At 40.6% G+C, this 24,447-nt stretch overlaps 1 protein-coding gene across 1 annotated transcript in view; it reads left to right on the top strand.

Annotated features, from left to right (window-relative positions):
* PLPPR4 (phospholipid phosphatase related 4) overlaps positions 1-24,447 on the top strand; it is a 47,671-nt gene that overhangs the window by 9,966 nt on the left and 13,258 nt on the right. Inside the window, exons 2-4 of the mRNA XM_073356953.1 lie at positions 6,836-7,021; positions 15,802-15,931; positions 19,646-19,841. Coding sequence (XP_073213054.1) covers positions 6,836-7,021; positions 15,802-15,931; positions 19,646-19,841 — 512 coding nt within the window. The remainder of the gene's footprint in view (positions 1-6,835; positions 7,022-15,801; positions 15,932-19,645; positions 19,842-24,447) is intronic.

Genomic DNA, 24,447 nt, shown 5'->3' with positions numbered 1-24,447 from the left:
CAGTGTAGTTAATCCACTTCCATGACAGTTAATCCACTTCCATTATTTATACCAATGTAAGTTTATAGTGTAGGCCTGGCCTCAGACAGCTGCAATCAAATCAATGCCCCAGCCCCTGCGTTGCAGTCAGTCTCCAGGCAAACCCCTCTGGCCACATGGCTCAGCTTTTACTCAGGCATGGCCTTTGATGGTTTCTTCTGTTGTTTCAGTTATCATGAAATGAAGAGGCTAACTGCTCCCTCATTTACCCTTGATAGAAGGCAGCTAACACATCCATCAGCTTCATAGCCTATAGATCTAAGACACGCCTGCTGGCAGCCACATACACGCTCCGGCACAACAACAATAATGTAAATAAGATAATACATATACTTTACGATCATGAAGAGAGTCATAGGTAACAAATAACAGGTGTAGAGTACAGCATGTTATGAAGAAGTACAAAGATTGCATAGATGTGTCATACAATGTATTATTGATACATAGAGGATCTATGAGGACAATTTCATGCAGGTGAAGATCCGTGTGAAGTCTTCACTAGGTGAGTTGTTGTAAAGATGCTAACCAGAGTTGACCATCAAGGTGTTTAGTTTTTTAGTCAGGGAATTTATTATTTTTGTGTTCCCTGAGCATCAGCAAAATACTGTCATACTGGGGGGACCAGATTGCATTTTCTTTGGCAGAATAATAGGCTTTTCCAACTGGGAATGTGTTTTTTATTTGTCTCTTTTCTTTTGTTTAAGAAAACATATATTTTGGACCTAAAGTTCTTGACAATGTCATTTCATGAAACGGTCAATATTTGCTTGCTAGTGACTCAGAGCAAACATCACTTGCAGAGAAAATGAAGCTTTGGTTTGGAAAATTCTCCAAGGAGGAGGAAAAGCTTTTTTTTTTTTTCTGATGGCTGGACAGCATGGTTATGAATGCAAATGTCGGGATTCTGAAAAGAACCTGTGAAAGGGTAAAGCCCTCGGCCCAAGATTTTAACTGTGTTCAGTGCTCCAAGCTAGCAGGAGGGGTTTGTGGCTAGAAGCATCGAGTCAGATTCTGTGCTAACCCAGCATTGATTTTACCCTTCTGCAGGCTTCTGCTCTTTAGTAAAAGGGGTTTGTCACCATCACTCAGCACCAGTCACACTACAGCAATACGAATGGTAGTGGTAATGATAACATCTGAGGCGGCAGAATGTAACTGATTATTGCTTCTGGGAGCATTCAGTCCTGTGTGCCTTTTCACTTGGAAATATTTTGGTTTAAGAATCATAGAAATGTAGGGCTGGAAGGGACCTCAAAATCCAGCCCCCTGCACTGAGGAAGGACCAAGTAAACCTAGACCATCCCTAACAGGTGTTTATCCACCTTGTTCTTAAAGGCCTCCAGTAATGGGGATTCCACAACGTCCCTTGGAAGCCTATTCCAGAATTTAACCATACTTCATAGTTAGAAAGTTTATTCTTAATATCTAATCTAAATCTCCCTCACTGCAGATTAAGTCTCTTACTATTTTTCCTACCTTCAGTGAACATAGAGAACAATTGACTAAACATAACTAATTTTTTTAACCTGTTTCATAGATCAGGTTTTCTAAACCTTTTATCATTTTTGTTGTTCTCCTTTGGAATATTTACAATTTGTCCATCTCTCTCCTAAAGTGTGGCACCCAGAAATGGACAGATTACTCCAATTGAAGCATTACTGGTGCCAAGTAGAGCAGGACAATTAACTTCCATGTCTTACATATAACACTGCTGTTAATACACCCCAGAATGATATTAGACTTTTTGGCAACTGCATCACAGTGTTAACTCATATTCAGTTTGTGATCCACTATAACCCCCAAGATGCTTTTCAGCAATATTACAAACTAGCCAGTTATTCCCCATTTTGTAGTTTTGCATCTGATTTTTCCTTCCTAAGTGAAGTACTTTGCATGTCTTTATTTAATTTCATTGATTTCAGACCAATTCTCCAATTTGTCAAAGTCATTTTGAATTCTAATCCTGTCCTCCAGTGTTTGCAACCCCTCCCCTCCAAATGTTAGAAGTATACTCTCTAAGTAATTAATGAAAATATTGATTAGTACCAGACCTAGGACTGATCCCTGTGGAACTCCCACTTGACTAGACATCCCCCGCTCCCTCAGTTTCACAGCAAACCATTGATAACTACTCTTTGAATATGGCCACAAAGGCATACGCAGTGCAGAGTGGCTGGTGCCTGGCTTCCCCCCCCCCTGCACTAGAAACTATGAGTATATGAGTTTACAAAAATCTCTTGGAGGGGCTTCCACCAGATCTGGGACCCCCTCTATAAGGTTTGGGTCTTGCTGACTAATTAGAGCTCCTTTGCTTTGCACTACATCATGAAACACAAAGGAGCATTTGGCCTTTATTCTTCTCCTGAAAGTATTTGTGAATATGTTTATCTCTTGTTAAGTTTTTTGGGGAATGGCATGATAGGGCTAGGTCCCCTGCAATATAAATAATAATCATCACAGTAATGAATAATACAACTCTATGTCTTAAGAAAGCCTCTTAACTAGAATGGGGGTGGGGGTGGTGTCATGAAAATTTGAGCAAAAATGGGCAACATTTGAAGTTTTGTAACCAGCTCTTCTCCTAACTGTGCTGATTATGATCCTAATACAAAGTCCTTTGAAACCAGTGGGAATCTTTCCATTGATTTCACTGGGCTTGTATCAGATCTTCTATTTCCAGGGATAAATTATAATCCAGAGCAGAGATTAAAAGTCAGAAATTTCTCAATCGACCGATCATGTCAGAACACGAAGACTCATTAGCCCAGGTCATTGGGTTTATTTTTTGTATTCCAATTAGAAATAAGAAAAAGATTTTCTATTTTGTAATTAAAACAATGCATATTATTACCTTCTAATTATGTCTCACATGTTCAGGGTGTCAGAAGCTAATGCCTGTAATTAAAATGCTTATGCTGCCCTAAGCAGAATACTCAATCAGTATTCGTATTTTTAAACAGCAACTTAGAATTATTTAGGATATTGAACAAACACTTCTATTTTCTTTGCCTTTTTGAAGATGCATTTTATATTTAGGTTGATAAAAAAGATACGAGAACAAGATGTCTTATGAGACCTGACATACAATATATTGCAAATTGTCTATAAAAGTATTTGTTTGTATTGCTGAGGAATTATTGTAGGGGTTATTAGGCCTTTAGAGTTATTCTTTTCTTTTGGGGAGAGGGTGGTTATGTTCTGAAAGAATATGGTAAACCTAGAAGTGAAAAGCACAATGGAGTCCTGTCCTTTGTGGGGGTTTCTAAGCAAATGTGGATGTTTCCTGGATTTTGTAATTAACAATAATAAAACTGCAGTTAGCATATGCAGAATGCAGATCCCTTCGAAAATGATCTGTAGGCCCATTAACTCATTATACTACATCACTATATAAAATATTACATATTTAATAATAGCTGAATCTCACTAGATAAATGCAATTATATAGCTGGGAAACAATCAGATTGGAAATACGGACTTGTTGGTAACATACTGTCCTAAAACTCAAGAAATCTGGGTCCACACCAGTGTGACCTGGAGCAAATCACATAATCTCTTTGTGCCTCAGCTCCCCCTCTGTAAGAAGTAGGATAATTATTCCTTTGCCTGTTTTGTCAATTTAGCTCTTGGAGGCCAGGACTGTTTCTAATTATGTGATTTGTACACCTAGCACAATGCTGCCCTGATCTCAGTTGACGCCCCTAGGTACTACTATATTGCAAATAATAATAATAATGATTTTGATGTCAGATTTTACAATTGCCTAAACCATGATGTGTGGTGTCGGTGAAATCACACTGTGTGTGGGCCTACGTGTTGCCTAGCCACGATAGAATGGTGCAGAGCTGCACTGGCCCAGGTGGAGCTAAGGTAGGACTGTGCCACTATCCCTCTCTGAGTTTTCCAGTGGTGGGGATAACACGTACACTGTACCATTCCATTGAATGGACATCTCCCAACCTCCCGCGAGCTGAGACACAAAGAGATTATGTGATTTGCTCCAGGTCACACAGGAGTGGAACCCACCTGAACAGCTCTGGGTGAGTGCATCAGGGGAAGATAAGGGGATACACCACTATAAGCCTCCATCCTCCCACCCCATTTGGAGATATTTGTGCACCCAGAAGCAGTCTCAATAATCCCCTGAGCACAGGGACTGTGACTGTCCCTTCCAACTGCTGGGGGAGAAAACCAGGGGAAAGCTCCTTGTTCCTTACTTATCCATGCAATCATACTGAGTTACTACACATGCAGGACTGTCACTGAAATCAAAGGGAGTTCTCTGGAGTGCCCAATGTGAGATGAGAATTAAACAATTCATCTAACTAAAAAACGTTATTTCCAATGACAGCAGAAATCACAAAATTCAAATGGGATGAATTTACTATTTATTTAAGTAAATCTAATGGACTTCTTGTGTTATTTTCAAGACACACTTGGGAATGCCACTCTTTGCTTTATTCAGGATGTCAATTCACATTCCTTTCCTATGCAATCACAATCAGCCTCAAAAATGTAATTACAACACAATCAACCTGACCACTGAGAACAAGGAATGCAAAGTTATTCCTTAGACTACCTTCAGTGCACTTTTCATAGCAATACTTTTGAAGACAAACTAAACTCTGCAGCTCTTTGTGCTGTGTAGCGCTTCAAAGCAAAGCTGTTATTTTCAAAAACCAAGACCCATTATAAAGCCTGTTTCAGTGGAGTCCAGTTAACAACCTCTTTCACCCCCCCCCATTACATTTTCTTTTTTAAAAAAACCTGTACTAAAAAAAGCAAACATTTTAAAGTTTGGAAATGGCTAATTAATGGATCCAGACAGTTTCCCATTGCCCTTTACAAACATTATCATTCATTATCTTGTCACCTGACATACCTTACACACCCAGTCTTCACTCTGTTTTACTCCAGAATGGATATAAGCAGAATGTATCACCTGCTTTTATCCCTTTTTATGAAATGTGCAATAAAGATTTAAAATGCAGCATAATCCAGTGATACATTAAATTCTGAAGGAAAACTACATTTTCTCAGTGTGATGTGTTGGCATAGAAGAATATTTTCTGCAAGGGAAATAGAATAATTCATGTTTGGTGCTATGAAATATCTCCACTGTCTGGTGCTGTAGGTATATGCAAATCTTTGTGGACCTTGCAAGTTTGTACTTTTAGCTATATTAAGAAGTGGAAGAAAAGCAAACATAACAGCCACCTTCAAAATAAGAAGGAAAAGTAATGCTAGCAATTACCGTTCCATTAGTCATGTTTACCTTCACTGCTGCAGGGAACTGCAAATCTTACCTCCCTGTGTCAGCCAGGTTCATTGCATCCCAAGGGGTTTCAGCCTAAGGGAGGGCAGGCAGGGTGCTTCTACTGTGGCCCTCCTCCATGGGTGATGCTGGGTAAATGCAGATTTCAGTTCTACTGAGCACTCAGTGAGGACCTCCTCAATGGAAACTGAGAAGCATGGGGATGCAGTGAATCATCATATGCTGCTGCCCCCCGCCAAGCTGCCTCCCCCACCCAACCCTGGTCACTTTGTGGACTGTACTGGCCCTTACATGCACCCTCGTAGAAGGGTGCTTTTGCCTGCTTGCCATTGCCACAGCTTCTCTGGTACACTGTCTGCCAAAGAGGGCCCTCTGATAGAATCGGTGCTTTCAGAAGTTCAGGGAGAGCCTGGGTGAAGTTTCCTCCTTAAGTCTAACTTTTCTCCCTAATGAATTAATGGAACTAATCTCTAAAGGATAAAATCACTAAACATCTAGATAAAGGAACCATGACCCATAAACATCAGCATTTTCTACAGGAGTAAATCCTGCCAGGCAAAGTTGTTTGGGTTTTTTTAATAGAAAAAAAGCCTTCACCCATAATGAATAGGTGAAGGCAATTCACTCTATATATATAAAAGAAAAGCATTGGATACAATTTCTCATAAAATCTTCCTTAGAAATTGAACTCAAATTGGCAGGGGTATATACACTGTCATGTGGATTGAAAACTGATTGAAGGACCCTAAACAAAAGGCCACGATAAACAGCAAAACACTGAGTAGGATAAAAGGTGGCTGTTGGTGTACTTCTGGGGCAAGTGTTAAGATTGAACAGCTCATAAAACGTATCTGAAAGAACAAGGGTGTTTGACACTTTTGATGAGTAAGTCATTCAAGCAGAAAACAGAAACAATACCATGTGATTTACCTGAACAGTCATTCACTATATATAGCAAATAGTCAGACTTCATTAACAACCCATATGTTGGCATATATTTGTGTAACCTTTTTGTCAAATAATTATAAATAGGAAATGAGGCCCCAATCCTGTAACAAGTTGACCACTGCACCGGTATGTAGTAATCCTTGGGGCACCAGACATGTCATCCTGAATTCACTATGTTGCAGGATTGGAGCATACTTCTGAAAAAATCAAAGTCTGTTCATGATTGTCTCACCGATGAAAAGGCTAAATTGTTTGGGAAATAAGATTGCAACAAATAGTTTGACCAGCTCAATTGACTAAGGCAGTGGTGGGCAACCTGCGGCCCACGGGCCACATGCGGCCCGTCAAGGTAATCCACTGGTGGGCCGCAAGACCGTTTTTTTACATTGACCGTCCACAAGCACGGCCACCTGCAGCTCCTGCAGTTCACTGTTCCTAGCCAATGGGAGCTGCGGGAAGCGGCGCGGGCCACAGTTTGCTGCTTTTGCATAAATATTATAGGGTTGTTTGGGTTTTTAGGTTTATTATTACAAAGAAATAACAATGAATTGTTTTTCCTTCCTTCCTTCCCAGTTGCCCATACTGGCATCTTCTGTTATTAGTCTCTATTTTCTTGAGCTTACTGATGTCTTCAAGCCAGTTCACTCTGGATTCAGCTGCTATGACAGGAGTCTGAGTATGCCATACATTGAACCTACACAAGAGGCTGTTCCCTTCCTGATGTTGCTTAGTTTGACTTTTGCTGGACCTGCAATCACAGTAAGTTATGGGAATGTTCACCTGCCTCCCCTAAAAAAAGATTTAGGAGCAGATCTTCAGTTGGTTTAAATCAATATGACTCCATTGAGTTCAATGAATTACATGAGCTGATGATCCGATTGTTAGGTTTTAACATGCAATTTTTATCCTTCTAACACAAAATGTTAATAGGGCCCCAAACTTTACAACAGAAAAGTGTGGATTTTTAAAAATCTCTTATTGACTTTTAATAGGCTTTAGGGTTCCCAAGTCACTTGGGCAATTTTGAGAATTTTACCCATTAATCCTAAGTGGTACAGTTATGAATTAAGAATAAAATATTCATCATATTGAAATTAACAATGGAATTTCTCTCTCTCTCTCACACACACACACACACCCACAAAATGTTAAAGTATGTTAAAAGGATGAGAGTAAATAAGAAAGTTTCCTTCTTAACTGTTTATATTGAGATGCTAATCGGAAATGCATAATCAGACAAAGGCTATCATGGAAGACACTCTTAAATGCAAATTAATTTTGTTCTCTCCTTTTCACTCAGACTTTAAATACCTTTTCACGTGTGCTGACGTTTTTGTCAAGTAAATCTTCCTGTGGTTACAGAGCCAGAGCCAAATTCTGCTCTGAGGGCACGTCTTCACCAGCAACGTTAAAGCGCTGCTGCCCCCAAGAGGGGAATAGCTACCAGCGCTGGGAGTGCGGCTGGTGCACTGTCTACACTGGCGCTTTATAGCGCTGAAACTTGCTGTGCTCAGGGGTGTGTTTTTTCACACCCTTGAGCGAGAAAGTTGCAGCACTGTAAAGTGTCAGTGTAGACAATCTATCAAGCAATCTGCAATTCCAATGAACACTCACTGTAGTTGCCTGAGTGTAAAGACAACAAAATGGAGCCAGTACATGTGGGTGTAGGCTGGGAACAGCAGAAAGTTTCTACACAATGTGAAAAAGTCCCTTAACTCTGTCTTAAAAGGACTCCTAGTAGCACACTAGTAAATTATGGTTGCGATTCACCCCTCCCTGAGCAACTGGGCTTTGTGCAGAGAACAAAGGCGGGTGTGAGGGATAGAATTCACCTTTTACAGCCTGGGATGAAAAGCAGGCTGTGTATGGCTGTTCATTCAGTGCATTTCCCAGCCTCCTCCACAGTGTTTTTTGACTATTCATTTCCATAAATTGAGATCCCACTGACTACCCATTGGCCAATCAAACAAGTCCTTAACACTGGCCTAATTAAAACTAGCATAAAGATATTTCCATCTGTAGTCCACAGGAGAGACTGTGGAGTTCCACCCATGCCCTCTTTGCTATGGGCATGAACATTAGAGGGCGTGCATGGATCTTCTGTCCCTTTGTGAAGATCACCCTATATAAATCACTGTTCTGTATATTATGCTGAATGAAATAGTGTTTGTACAGGACCTTTCATAGTTTTGTTAATGACCGTGATCACTAGTGCAGGATTTTTTTGGCAAATGGAGATGCCAGGTTACACTCAGCAGTGGCTTACATGCAGTTTTAGATATAAGAGCCAGGTTTCTTCAGTGAGTGAATATTGACACTGTGGTTATTTATTATTCTTTCCAAAAGTGCCCTGGAGTATCTAACTTGTAAGCTATAGGATAGGCAGGAAGGAAATTAATTCAATGGCTCATCCAAAGGGAGAACAAATTTTTAACAGAACCTTCCCAGTACAGCACTTAAATATCAGTGTATGAGCAATTCAACTACTTTTATATAGTAAATGAAATAAAATGATCTTTACTAGTATAATAACCCTGCTGGAATGACAATGTGAAGGTAAAATGAAATGTAAAAACGTTATTTTTATGTACACTTAGAGTGCTGTCTACACTGCTTTACTGGGGCACTCATTTGCTCATTTAACTGTGCACTTAGATACTACAATGCTATAGCTACCTCTAGTACACAAGAACAGGCAGGGCAACAAATTCATCCCTGTTCCTAACTCCTTTGAGTTTAACCAGGGATTAATTCATTCCTTTGTGCTAGATCGGATAATATGAAATTGTGAAAACTCTAAAATGCGACTCTGCATATACAGAAATGAAGAGAAGGGGTGAAATCCTGCCCCCATTGAAGCCAATGCCCAAACTCCCATGGAGTTCAGTGGAGCCAGGATTTCACCCTATGAGTTTTTAAATAGAGGTATGGCACGCTGGTAAACATCTGTGTCACTACTTCTGTTCGGGTATCCCACCTTTTTGAATGTGCAACGCAATGAATGACAAAATTCGTTGAAAGTGACCTATGGGCCCTGTATATACACTGGGAGAACTTTGCTAAGAACAACCATGTTCATAAACTGGTAGGAAGCTCACCTACATTCTTTATCATTCTTGAACAGCTGCTCCTCTCTTGCCCACAGTCCCTTCCATCTCACCGAGGAATTCCGCCTCAGGGTCATTCATGTTGGTGTGCATCTAATTTCAGTATTCCCAGCCGAAGCATTTCAAAATCATGAGTGGAATTCAAAAAGTCATGTGATTGACTTAAAGAATCATGAGGGTTTTTTTTTTTTATTGGTTTCTTTTTATAGGTCTCATGTAAATAATATGGTTTCAGCAGCAGGGGCTTTAAAAAAAATATGAACTATCATGACACTTGTGATAAAAACAAGAGATTGGCAATGTTGCTGTGTATGTGGCCACCTTGGGCTTATTCACTGCTGACTAAACTAGATCCAAAAGGCTTGCCCTTGGAGAGCAGGTTGGCTGGGTAACTATGGGTTTTTTTAATTCTGTCAGAATGGATTTTCACACTGGCATCTACAGGGAACAGCTGCAGGAGTCATACTGAAGTCATACAGGCTCAAGGACTATGAGCCAGATGCAGTCTTGGCATAAGTGCACTGAACTTTATTGATGTCAGTGTATTTACACCAAAGCTGACTATTAACAGACACTTTCAATGGAGGTAATCTCTGTTCTGGGAGCACTTCTAGCCTGAATGGAAGAACCATGGTATGTTATGAGTTTTTCATGTCTTTTTTGACACTGGATTCATAGGACTTATTTGGTCATGCCTCTGGGCCAGGAACTGCCCACATTTCTCTGATTCTATGTACGAGTCAACTGGAATGCTCTAAGATTGCAAAATAGTTCCTATTTTAACCCCTTGTTTTTATACGCTCATAATTTACTCAGCCACCCATTGGATGGAAATTTTCAATGCTTTGTATATGCCTGAAGATTATGTTTTCTAAGGGCTCATTTATACAAACACTTAGATCACAACAACCTGGGGTGTAATCTACCCTGCACTTGCCTGCCATTCACTAAGTGTTCGTGTGGACCCAGCTGTCAAATGCTAAAAAGTTCTCTAATGCACTTTGGTCTATCCTACTTGGAAGCAGGAGCAGATCAAAGGGAACTAGGAAATTTTTGCTGCATAGCAAAAAAAAAAAAAGGGGGGGGTGGGGGGGGCCACATGGACACTTAGTGCATGGCAGGCCAGTTCAGGGTAGATTTATACCCGAGCTTGCTGCGAACTATGTGTTTGTGTGGACAAAACCTAAGTCTGAGCAAAATCCCTTGAACTAGGCTTCAGTTCAGTGAGAATGCCAAAAAAAAAAAAAAGTACTTTCCCATTGTGAACAATTCTAATCACAATATTGCTTTAGACAGGGCTAAATGCAAAAAAGGCTGAAAATTAAAACCTACTTTGAAAATAATCCTCACCAATGACTAGTGCATTTTCTTGCTTTTAAAAAAGATGGTTTTGATTTGCCAGTTATGATTATTTTAAAATTGCATGAGACTGTGCAGTAGAAAATGTTGTGTTCAACAAGTGCGTACTTAAGCCCTTATCTTGCAAAGATTTACATGTGAGATTATTTTATGCACATGAGTAGTCAGAGTGAGTCAGTGATACTACTCATATGCGTCAAGTTAAATAGGTGTGTAAATCAAGCAGGATTACGGAATAAAAGATGCATCACAGTTAGTTCATTGTGCCTTTTTCAAAACTATCTTGCTGATTTTAAACGTTCATAATGTCGAAACTCCTGAAGCCATTTTCTCCGAACTTGGCTTGTCTATAATTGTCTGAGTATTTTTTAAAATATTTTTGAGACTTAAATACTGAGCCAAATTTGAAGAAAATAAGTCCAGAAGCGTCAAAGTTATAACCATTAATTATTAGCCAGCTCTAGGAATGCCTTAATTCACGCATACTAATAAGGACATACACCAGTACATTTCCTTGTACCAAAATGCATACTTAGCTTGTATTAATAATAGAAACTAATGACAGTGGTACACACCAGTTGTCTGTTACTCACTGGTACCTGTGAATTATGGAACTAGAGACTTACCTTTCTTCATTTTTTTCCTTCTTTCCTTTAAATAAAAATCCTAGGAAGTTAATGCACAAAGAATATACTTATGCAAAATTTGAGTTGCACAGTTAAGTATTTTGTATTTAAATTTTCATTAATTTTCCAAGGAATCATAATTCATGCAAAAGATGCAATATATAAAATGAAGCACTGAGAACCATACCAGGAACTCCAATACTCTAACATAAAATTTCCAGAAGCCTAAGAGATCCATACATAACTTACTACATTATGGGAGCAACAGGAACTGAATATCATTGTCCAGGTTCCTTCCCCACTCTGAACTCTAGGGTACAGATGTGGGGACCTGCATGAAAAACCTTCTAAGCTTATTTTTACCAGCTTAGGTTAAAACTTCCCCAAGGTACAAACTATTTTACCTTTTGTCCCTGGACTTTTTGCTGCCACCACCAAGCGTCTAAAAAATATAACAGAGAAAGAGCCCACTTGGAAACATCTTTCCCCCCAAAATCCCCCAAGTCCTACACCCCCTTTCCTGGGGAAGGCTTGATAAAAATCCTCACCAATTTGCAAAGGTGAACACAGACCCAAACCCTTGGATCTTAAGAACAATGAAAAAGCAATCAGGTTCTTAAAAGAAGAATTTTAATTAAAGAAAAAGTAAAAGAATCACCTCTGTAAAATCAGGATGGTAAATACCTTACAGGGTAATCAGATTCAAAACACAGAGAATCCCTCTAGGCCAAACCTTAAGTTACAAAAAGACACAAAAACAGGAATATACATTCCATTCAGCACAACTTATTTTATCAGCCATTTAAGCAAAACAGAATCTAACGCATATCTAACTAAATTGCTTACTGACTTTTTACAGGAGTTCTGACCAGCATTCCTGCTCTGGTCCCAGCAGAAACAACACACAGACAGAGAGACCCTTTGTTTCCACTCCTCCAGCTTTGAAAGTATCTTGTCTCCTCATTGGTCATTTTGGTCAGGTGCCAGCGAGGTTGTCTTAGCTTCTTAACCTTTACAGGTGAAAGGGTTTTTCCTCTGGCCAGGAGGAATTTAAAGGTGTTTACCCTTTCCTTTATATTTATGACAATCATGTTAAAAAAAAACCTCATATACAAATTGATGTAATATTTAATGATCATGGCTAACAAAAAGGAAAGGGGAGAAGAAAAACAAATCCCTTCTGAACCCCCAACCTCAATCTCTACCCAGAGGCCTAGAAAGGTAAAAACAGTTAGAGCAGGAATCAGTTTGCCTATGTTATCTGGTGAGATATTCACTTACGTTATCCCATGTTTAGAGTATGTTTTAGGTCTATTTCCTTTAGAGTAAATAGTCTTTACTACAATATCATCCAGTAACTTATTTTCCCAAGCTATTACTTTAGGAGTATCTGTGTCTTTCCATCAAACCGAATTAGTTTTTGCTCACTATCAGTTCCATTAAACAGTAGCAGTTTTTAACTAGACTTATTTGCAGCCCTGAGGTTCCTCCTAAAATGCCTGTACTTGGTGTAGGCATACGTTGTGTGTGTGTGTGTGTGTGTATGCCTAAATATACACACACACACACATTTACACACAGAGGATTTTTTTCCAGTAACTCCCAATGACAAGATGACTCTGACACATATGTATTAAACTCTCAAAATGGGTATTGCATCTCCAGCATTTGCCTGACCCCCATTCACTTCAGTGGGCTTTGAATCAGGCCTCTAATATTTTTTCCTCTTACAAGGAAAATATAAAGCATACAAAATTCATATGGTGTGGTTGTTTTAGCCATGTCAGTGTATGTTAGATGGCTAAAGACTGTTTGCTCCCTTTGTGCAACCTATCTGCTTTGTCACAGAGTAACTGAATGTTAGATCATATAGTTTATCAGATAGTTTGCAAGTTTGATTGACAGTACCAAAGCAGAAAGAATAGAGGCTTTGCACCACTGCAGCAGCTTTATGTTATCCCCTTCTCAGTCAACACAACTACCCAGTTGAGTAAAATAAAATAAAAACTCCCAGAAATATTTAGTAAAGTAGCACAACTTTTGGCTTTACCATGGTCCAAGCTTTTGTCCTGTAAATTACCTAAGAAGGAGAGCAAATTCGCAATCTGCTGAATCTGCCAGCCTTAATCTCTAACATGATTAATCCAGTTCTCCGGAAAGACACCAACATGATCAGCTGCATATACTACCCCATGTTGTCCGCTTTGTTTCCCTGATTTCCCTTCTATAACACATGATGGTCTATCTTTCCAGGTTTTTTCTCCTTGCCAAATATCCCCTGATGCTTGCCAAAAGCTATTTAAGATTCTGTAAAATTTTAATTTAAAATCCCACTGCTTGCTCCTGGACAAAGTCTTAGCATTATAATGGTGATACTGAGATGGATAATAATGTTATAGACTCTTTGTGAAATTAACTCTTAGCTAATAAAACTCTCTACATCTCCTCTACCATTGACTTTCCCATATACTGACGCAACCTTCACTGCATTTATTTTGCTCCAGGGGAAGAAAGGAAACTCAATTAAGAACAAATGAGTGGTCAGCAGGGGGTTGATTGTCCAGAAACTGCTGTCCCATTTAATTTCCTCCCCCCTGTACAGGAGGTTTCACTGAGATAGTACAATGCATCAGCACTTGTCTGATGGTTCCATCAGGTCCTACATAGTTTGTCTTCATTTTTTTTTAAAGTTTTTAGCATTCAGCTACATTGCAAATCTTTTGAATCACACCTTACACAGTGCCATTTTACTGAATCTGCAGACAAACAATCTGAATCTGTTCTGAGGTCTGAACTGCCCATTCACATCAGTGCAGTGTTAACTCTGAAGTCTAAAAACAATATACTTGCCAACATTCGAGCTGGACAAAATTTTTCAGCCAAAAATTTTTGGTGAAAAATGCAGATTCGTTGACACTAAAACATTTTTGCAGATATGTGTCTGTTCCGCCAAATTGCTTATGTAAAAAAACATAGAGAAAGAGTCTAAATATTTTGTTTAAACATTTTCTAAAGGAAATATTTCAGTTTTCAATTTGAAATTATTTTTGTTTTGAAATGTTTTCAATTTCATTTAAAATATATAAAAATGTTAAAAATACCTTGAAAGTGAAACAGAACATTTAGTTTCAGGTTGAACAAAACGTTTCATTTGACACTGCCCTGCCCCCATTTTTTTTTTTTATGATTTTTCAAAATTGCCAACAAATATAAGAAAACAATTATTCACACAGCTCTGGTCAGCATTGCTGACATAACTATATCACTGCTGAGAATTTTAGCAGAAACATCAAATAAATCTGAGTGTGTGGAATTTAGGACCATGTCATGGCTTCCATAGAGCAATATCACACTTTCCTCCTTATATCCGGGTGACTTGCTCTGGGCAAGCCAACCCTGATTACAGAATGAGCCCCACTTGAGGGGAATCAGGGACTTTCCTTTAAGGAGCCATAGTAAGAAAAGCTCAAAAAGCCCTAGTGAGATTGCAATCAGTGAGAGAGGCTCCTGCAGGGAAGACCCTGAGACTAGGGGAACTGGTACAGCTAGGAAGGGCTGGGAGTAGCCTACCAATACAGGAAGGACTCTGCCCAGACCAGGGGAGTTTGGCTGTACCTGGCTGGAGGGAAGACTTTTGTATTTAGTTTTGAACTTTAATTAATAAATCAGCCAGTAAGGAAGGCTGTTGTGATTGGACTGGAAACCCTGTGTGGACTTTATTTGGGGATCCAAGAAGGGAAACTGAGATAAGGGATTGCATACAGGCAGGGTTGCCCTGAGGCCACCAGGATGGCATGAGGCAGCCACTCATCTGCACTTCTACTTTCTCCTTCCTAGCTCCACTGTAACCCCTCAGTAGCTTGCTATCTCTCTCACTCTGTTAATTTATATGGCTATAAGGACAGAACCCCAGTCTCTGCAGTGGATCTGGTTAAAAACCAAACCCATTATACAATTAGGGAAGAACAAGCTGTCATGGAATTTTAGGCTGCCAGGGATTGCTAGGCAGGCAGGCAGCCAAAGGTTGAGTGTTAAATCCACCCCAGAAATGCGATGGGAGTGCTATGGCTTTTCACATTTATGATGCAGCATTTTCTAATTATTACATTTTTATATTATTGTATCACCTAGAGGCCCCAGGCAGGGCCAGCGTTCCATGCACTAGGCACTATACACACACACATACACACAAAATGCAAAGATGGTCCCTGACCCAAAGAGCTTATGTCATTTATATTTAATGTCAGTGCCATCTTCTCACCTGCCCTCACTCAGGGGAAATGGCATTTGTGAATGTTTACATATTGATGTAAATCCTTTAAAGGCAAGTACACATCTGTGAATGATGAGATTTGTTCTATTATAATATATTTCAGCCCTTACAATCCAGTCACTAACTGCTGCATAACTGCTACCTATGCCATGAATACCTCCTTTGTCATTGCAGATAATGGTAGGAGAAGGAATTCTCTACTGTTGCCTGTCTAAAAGAAGAAATGGGATTGGAGCCGAGGCCAATATTAATGCGGGAGGCTGCAACTTCAACTCTTTCCTTAGAAGAGCTGTCAGATTCGTTGGTGGGTTTTGGGTATTAGTTACCAAAAATGCCTTTTGTGACGTATTTTTTATTTTAATTACACGGGTTTTTTTTGTTCTTTAAAATAGCCTTTTAGGACAGTAAACGGCAGTTATTGGCATAGCTCTCATCCTGCCAAAAAAAAGTGCAAGAGAAGCTGTTGAATGGTATTGCAAAGTAAAAACACACATTCAATGACGTAACACTTCTGTTGTCCATTTTTCACTTTCATCTATTGCATTATCATCAGTATTGCTAAATCAATAATTTGGCTTATCATTATCCCACCAACCCCCCCATCTCCTTTCAAAGTCCATTTAAGTGTTAAGATGTATGGGTTTTGTTTTGTTTTGAATGTTTTTTGCCCTGTAAAAAGAATCACTATTCATGAGCAACACAATAGAAACCGCTTGAGCTGATAGCCCTATCAAAAAATATCAGTGGATTTGATATTCCATGTGTGGATGGTGGGTCTCTGAGGCTGGCTTCACAAAAGGACATAGGTGTTATAGAAGACCTCCCTTTACCCCAATGGTTAGAGTACTCACGTAGGATGTGGGGGGATCAGCTGTTCAAGTCTTTCCTCTGCCTGATGAGAAGAAGGGAACTCAACAGGAATCTGCTGCCTCTCAGGTGAGGGGCCTAACCAGTAGCCCATAGTATCATTCTAACTCTCTCTGGCCCAAATAATATTCAGTTATTTAATTAAATGGGACAACTTCAATAGGAGAGAAGAGAGACCTCCCCCACTGTCCCAGCACAATATCCAGTAGCCCAATGGTTAAAGCACTCTCCTGAGAGGTGGCAGGGTGCCTGTTCAAATCCCATCTCCTCATCAGGAAGAGGGAAGACTTGAACCAGTGGTCTTCCACAGCCCAGGTGAGTGCTCCAACCACTGGACTAAAGGTTATAACGGAGAGTCTCCTCCTTGGCTGCTCTGCCTGGAGGTAGGTGGCCTTGTGTATGCTTGCCAGATTGGGTCTCTACACAAGTTAGGTGGAAGAGCACCTATCTTCCACTGGTTTGTGAATCACTCTGTGGTGGAGATAGGAGATAGGCGTCTGGACACAGAGTGAGACAGAGGTGTACAGAAACATAGGTGCCTAGGGAATTTTTACTGCAAAACCTTAGGTACTGAGTTTGGGCAGCTGAGCAGGAGTTTTGTGAATTGCAATGGTGCTTAAAAATGGAAATTTGTTGCCTATATCTGCGGGTTAAGTGCCTAAATACCTCTGTGAATCTACCCCTTATCTCCTGGAAAATGGATGAAGGCTGACATATTCATTTCATATAAGCCATTGATAAGAAGGCAATTAGGTGTTTTGTTTTGTTTTTAATTATTGGTGACCATCACTGGATTTGAATTGACCAGTTATTCTTTGCTCTTCGTGTAGAATGAAGTGTACCTGTTGGTGAGAGATTCAAAGCACAGTCCTCTATGCTGCAGAAACCTGCATGGGCAGAGCAGGTGCACAGGAGGGCAATGTTTTTGAGCAGCGGAGGGCTTCACCACAGCTCCAGTTATGCTGGAATGGAGGAAAGTGCTAGAGTGGGAAAAGGAGGAGGTTACTGGACCCATATACAGCACAGATTCAGTGGCCAGAAACCCTCACATAAGAGCAGCAGTGGTGGGGACTCTGAGAAGGCTAGAATAGCTATGAAGGAGGGCTGCAAAATTGCTCCATATCCTGCTCTATCCCACCTAAGGGGGTCCCTCTCCAACTCCATATAAACCAAGCTTTGGAGGTGTGTGGATTTCACCCTTAATTTATTCCCTGAATCTGATCTTTCATTTATATGTCTTATTTAATCATCTCATGATAAAGCAATAACTTCAGCCTTCTTCAAGTTCTCCAGTGGAAAAAACTACTTTAAACAGTTCAAGTTGATCAGGGAAACAAATCTGAAAACCATCCAAAGCAGGAAAAAAATGCACCGTAAAGCAACCACATTTACTTGAACTATATATATTCTGTCTCAGGAATTTGGCATTCAAGATACTAGTGTTATTAGTCAGTAACAAAAAGAGAACATTTGGAGGAAGACTGCATTTTTCAATAGATAAACTCTTAACAGGAAGTGCAGTTTAACTAAACAATTTAGTTTGTTTTTTGTAATATAATGAAAAAGAGTGACACTGTGATTCAAGGGTTAAACCACTGCATGGACACAAACAAGGTCTGCAATGTCCAAAAGTCATTACAATCTGACTGGTGTTTGGTGGTCTGTGGGAGATGAGCTGGTGCTCTCAGATCCCTTATTAATAGACAGATGTCCATACTGAAAACAAAAGAACACCACACATCCCAGTTGGCATTATTTGGCACTACAGGTGGCCATCTCACGAGAACGAACAAGTGTTGAATGAACATGCATATTCTCATGCCTAGAGAGTTGTCCATCCTTGGGGCAGTGTGGGAAAGCTTGCACTGTCATCACTTCCATTTCCTCTACTGCCAGTTCGGTGTATGAACAGATTAATGAATTATTGAAAATATTAAATAAGATTGGTCCAGAGACAGATCCTTGAGGAATTCCACTAATATCCTTCCTCTAGCCCAACAGTTCTTCTTTTAGAACAACCAATTGTTGTGTCTCCTTTAGCCAGTTCCTTACACACCTCATAATTCTTGTAATAATCCCCATTTTATCCAGGTAAGCTAATAATTTCCCAAATAGATCTAAAAGAAAAGGAGTACTTGTGGCACCTTAGAGACTAACCCATTTATTTGAGCATGAGCTTTCGTGAGCTACAGCTCACTTCAGGTCCGATGAAGTGAGCTGTAGCTCACGAAAGCTCATGCTCAAATAAATGGGTTAGTCTCTAAGGTGCCACAAGTACTCCTTTTCTTTTTGCGAATACAGACTAACAGGGCTGTTACTCTGAAACCAAATAGAACTGTATCAAATGCTTTACTGAAATCCAGGTAGATTAGATCTACCACATTTCCCTTATCTAAAAGATCAGTTAGCTTAAGGAAAGATCAGGTCTGTGTGACACAACCTACTTTTGGTAAACCTATGTTGCATTTTATCCCATTTTCATTTTACGTCAATGTCTTTAATTATTCTTTACTTTAATATTTGTTCTAAAATCTTGCATACTATTGAGGTCAGACTAATGGGGCTGTAGTTACCTAGATCACTTTTTCCCCTTTCTTATTATATAGGTACTAGGTTTGATAGTTTCCAGTTATACGGTACCTCAGTTTGATAGATTTATTAAAAATCCTTGCTAACAAGATGTTTGGTTATTAAAGTTAAAGCCAAAAAAATTGGGAGAGAAAAAAGGAAATCAGTGTAGAGTCAATTTTCCAAAGTACAGAATCTCCATTTCTTATATTCATAACATCATATACATTTTCCAATATGATACTGGAACACTATACAGTTTACTACAGTTTATAAGCCAAATTTACCCCTGCACAGAGGGCCCACAAAAGGCTTATTATTAATTATTATTATTATCAGATGCCTAACAACCCCAGTAATGGCGGGGATATTATTAGGTGCAGTACAAACACAGAACAAAAAGACAGGCCCTCCCCCAAAAAGCTTACAGACTAAATAATATTCCACTTAAATCGTACCTAAACTCTGGCGTAAGCAAGTTTAATACCACTGAATGCAGTGGAGCTGTGGTTACTCATGTTGCAGTGAATTTGATCCAATGATCTTAACTAAGTTTAACCAGCTGGTTTGTTTTACTTTCTAGGTGTTCATGTCTTTGGCCTTTGTTCTACTGCTCTCATTACTGACATCATACAGCTGTCAACAGGGTATCAGACACCATATTTCCTGACTGTATGCAAACCTAACTACACATCCCTAAATGTATCCTGCTCAGAAAATTCTTACATTGTGGAAGACATTTGTTCAGGATCTGATCCCATAATCATCAATGGTGGAAGGTTAGTTCCATATTTCATTGTGTAATAATCTTTCCTTACATGGTTGCTTTTAAAGGATGTAGGTATTCACTCTTATTTTTAATTATCTGTCCCACTTACCAGGCTTAATCAGTAACTATCATCAATTCTGAGTGAGTTTTGACAGTTTTTATAACAAAATTCAGTGAATAAGTTGATCTTTAGATATGTTTACTGTAAACTTAACTAAGGCCTAAGGGAGACTTTGGAGAGTATTCAGACAGTCTTGAGTGCCTAACGGTGTGGTGGTACCCACTATTAACTAACAATTTTCTTCCCTTTCGAGTAGGCACAGTATCTAATTCATTTTTCAACCTGGGTTGCTTCTACTTTTACTTTTGATAGGGTCTTCATAAGTTCTACATGATGTGTAGGGAAAGATCATAGCTAAATACCCATGTTACCTGAGGTCTCCTTATACCTTAGTTCATGAAGTCCACTACACTTTGCTCTTTACTACTTTTTTGTGCATTTTCTGCTTGGCTGAAGTCAGGACATTGACAGACATTGAGACTGAAGTCCCTTATTTAAGAAAAGATCGCAGCATTGCAAACTACTCTACACTCCCCAACCAATATGAGCTTCAGTCCTTACCTGTCTAGGGACAAGAGGATAGTTCATTCTCTCTGGTCACTCAGGGAGATCACTCCCATGGAGATGGCCAACAAGCATGGAAGTTAACGCTATTTGTGGCGGTAGTTTATGTATGCTGGACATCAGTTCTCTGGGAACTCAGAGACCACAAATGCGTTTTAGACAGGCCAGCAGTCATCAGATGGTAAAACAGTCACTCCTAGAGATGAAGGACTCTATATCCTATTGCTCTGATGCACCTGGTCCTCACCATGAGTCTTAATATTTGACAGTTAGTTCAAGAAACTTACCCTAATTATACTTTTAGGCTCTTGAAAAATGCAGTCACATCTCCTCTTAAAACTCTTTATTCCATTGAACACACCACCAGTTTTTCCTAGCTCTCCCACAATAGGTTAACTCTCCTTTCTAATTTATCATTCATGTTGAAATCCCTTGAATGTTCGATACTGTGGTTTTCTAATTTGCACATAGGTATCTAAAAGAGATTCAGCAAAATTATAGAATGGCCGGAGCATGTGAGCTGCTTGGACACACTAGCGTGACCAGGGACAACTGCCAGTGAGCCTGGTGCCCACCATAGTGGACAGGGCTGGGGGCAGTACAGCCATGCCAGAGGAGCTGCCTGGGCTGGGCACTGGCTCCTGCAAGCGGCGGCCTGACATGCTGCTGCTTTCACTGTGTGGTTCCTGGCCCAGGTGCTGACCATGGTCCTGCTGGTCTCGCTTGCTGTCACTAGAGCCCTTCAGCTCCGCAGATATCTACTTTATGCCCACCAATATAAATTGTGTGTCCACGCGGGGCTCTAACTATAATGATAATTAAGTATTGGAACAGATATCCAAGGGAGGTTACAGAATCTCCATCACTGAAGGATTTTAAGAGCATGTTAGACAAACACTTGTCAGAGTGGGTCTAGTTATGCTTGGCCCTGCCTCAACACAGGTGGCTGGACTAGATGACGTCTCAAAGTCCCTACCAGCCCTACATTTCTATCATTCTATAGTGGCTAATTCTTCACTCTGTTCTTTCCTACCCCATAAGCCTTTACTCTCACCTAGGCTCTGATTCTGCAAGGTGACTGGTGCAGGCAGTACCTTGCATCTGCATGGAATCCCACTGAGTTCAGTGGGGTTCCATAGGTCCACCCTTGCTCCAAGTAATTTCTTTATCCTTTCAAGTAGGGCATCTACTGTTCTGTGTTTGCTGCACTTATTAGTCCACTCTGTCAAATGCCTTTTAGAAATTTCAGAATAGTACTTCACCCCTCACTTCGCATATCATCACCTCTAAAACATCAATCAGATTTGTCACATCAGATGAATATTTTATGAAGCCAGTGGCCAATTTTAATCAGCTCATATTTCTTCAGAAATGTTATGATCTCATCTCATATTAATATCTCTATGTTATTCCTGACACTGAGATTGCATTTGAAGATCTATAATTTTCTGGCTCCTCCTTAATTATTATTTTTGTTTCCTTCAAGTCCTTCTCCACTCATGCTGGAGTGGTCAGATATCTCTTATTGGTCCAACAGACTCTTCAGTCACCCCTGTTGGGGTTTTATGGTATAATCTCTCCAACCTTGGAGAGTAATCTGACTGTCGTGATTTTAACTTGTACAAGTCTTGTTTTTGTGAGATTGCTAATGGCCTTCATTTTTAATTTATAATACACCAGAAACTTTGTTTCCATATGTCGTAACTAGCCTCCAGACTCCCCTGTGAACAGTAAAGAGAAGAATTTGTGTAATTATTCAGCTGATAGAGAAAATTAATTTTCTCTGTTATCCCTTAGTGGTCCAGTGGCATTCCTCATCAGTCTCTTCCCCGGTTTATAGTCAAAGTGCCTTTCCATAATTTTATTCATATCATAGGTGAGTTCTGTCTCCTTTTGTTAGTTCTATTTTTCTTAATCAGTTTTATACTCTCTGTTTTCTTTCATAATCCTCTTTATCCCCTTTGCATTGTGTGTTCTTACACTCTGCATGTTATATGAACTATTTTTCCTCTCATAGCTTCCTTAGTTTTATCCCCCATGTTTATATTTCATGACTCTGAGTGGTAGCTTATTTCTTGTGCTCAGAGTAGGTTTTCTTTCAGAACTCTGAATTTATCTACCACATTAATACTAGATGTTATGCTTTCCATTCACAAAGAAGAGTCATACATTTTCAGCCAAAATTATTTTCATTTTAAAATTAAAAGATAACAAAACAAGAAAGAATAAAATTAATATCTCCCTGAGAGAGCCCTGTATGTACCTCTCCTCTGTAACAGCCTGCATTTGCACTGAATGCAAAAAAACAAAAAGGTTCAGTAAACAGAAAATAAACCAAAACACAATGACACAGCTACACATCAAAGTCATGAAATTAAGACCCAGACCTGAACTTTGTCAAAGTTCAGACAGCTGGATCCAGTGCTGTGCTCAGGCCTCTCTCTCTATTCATTGGCACAACTGACTCTTTGACAAAGATGTGCAGACCAGAAATACATGGTTTCATTCACCCAAATTGGGGGAGAAACTGAGTGGCTTCTACCACAGCCTATAGAGCAGGAGTGGGCAAACTTTTTGGCCCAAGGGCCACATCAGGATTCCAAAACTGTATGGAGGGCCAGGTAGAGAAGGCTGTGCCTCCCCAAACAGCCTGGCCCCTGCCCTCTATCTGACCCCTCCCACTTTCCACCCCCTGACTGGCCCCCTCAGAACCTCCGACCTGTCCAACCCCCCCTTGCTCCTTATCCCCTGATGCCCCCTCATGGGACCCCCAGGCCCTAACCGCCCCCCGGGACCCCACCCTCTATCCAACCCCCTTGCTCCTTGTCCCCTGACCGCCCTCCCTGGGACCCCCAGCCCCTAACTGCCCTCAGAACCCCACCCCCTATCCAACCCCCGCTGCTCCCTGCCTGCCCTGACCCCTAGCCACACCCCTGCCCCCTGACAGGCTCCCTGGGACTCTCACGCTTACCCAATCCCTCCCCATCCAACCTCCACCCCATCCAACCACCCCCTGCTCCCTGTCCCTTGACTGCCCCCCGGAACCCCCTGCCCCTTATCTAACCCCCCCCCACACACACACACACTCTCTGCCCCCTTATTATGCCACTCAGAGCAGCATGTCTGGCAGCTGTGACCCCCGGCCGGAGGCAGACATGCTGCCACGCTGCCCTGCAGGAGCGCACAGCCCTGCTGCTCAGAGCGCTGGCGGCGTGGCAACATGACTGCAGAGGAGGGGGGACAGCAGGGGAGGGGCGCGGAACTCAAGAGCCAGGCAGGATGGTCCCGCAGGCGGGATGTGGCCCGTGGGCCATAGTTTGCCCACGTCTGCTATAGAGGCTCCATGTCCTAGGGAGGGAAGATTTTTGTTTTTCTTCCCTATGCCACTCTTAATACTTATGGATATTCCTTGTGAAAGGCTCTCAGAATTTACAAAGGAGTCAAAGATCTAAATCTCTGACCTTACTAATGAGAAATTAACACATTTCTATTTAGCCAGAGTCAAAACTGAGGAATTGCTAGGGCATGTCTTCACTACCCGCCGAATCGGCGGGCAGCAATCGATCCAGCGGGGATCGATTTATTGTGTCTAGTCTAGACACGATAAATCAATCCCCGAGTGCTCTCCTGTCGACTCCTGTACTCCAGTGCCGTGAGAGGAGCAGGCAGAGTCGACGGGGGAGTGGCAGCCGTCGACTCACCGCAGTGAAGACACCACGGTAAGTCAATCTAAGTACGTCGACTTCAGCTACATTATTCACGTAGCTGAAGTTGCATAACTTAGATCCAATCCACCCCTCCCCCCACTATAGACCAGGGCCTGGACACAAAGTTCAGATCAGTGGAGTTGCATTCACACTAGTTCTGAATTTGGGCCACAGAGTTCATTTACACAGAATTATTTAGAGAAGACAAAGCAAAACGCAGAATATAAAAAAATATGATGCAGCCTCTCAAAGAAAAAACAATTCTTTAATTCACCAGGACATAC

This window comes from Lepidochelys kempii, chromosome 8, assembly GCF_965140265.1.
Source record: "Lepidochelys kempii isolate rLepKem1 chromosome 8, rLepKem1.hap2, whole genome shotgun sequence".
Taxonomy (NCBI): domain Eukaryota; kingdom Metazoa; phylum Chordata; order Testudines; family Cheloniidae; genus Lepidochelys; species Lepidochelys kempii.
The sequence above is the reverse complement of the archived record's forward strand: the minus strand, read 5'-3'. Positions and strand labels throughout refer to the sequence as shown.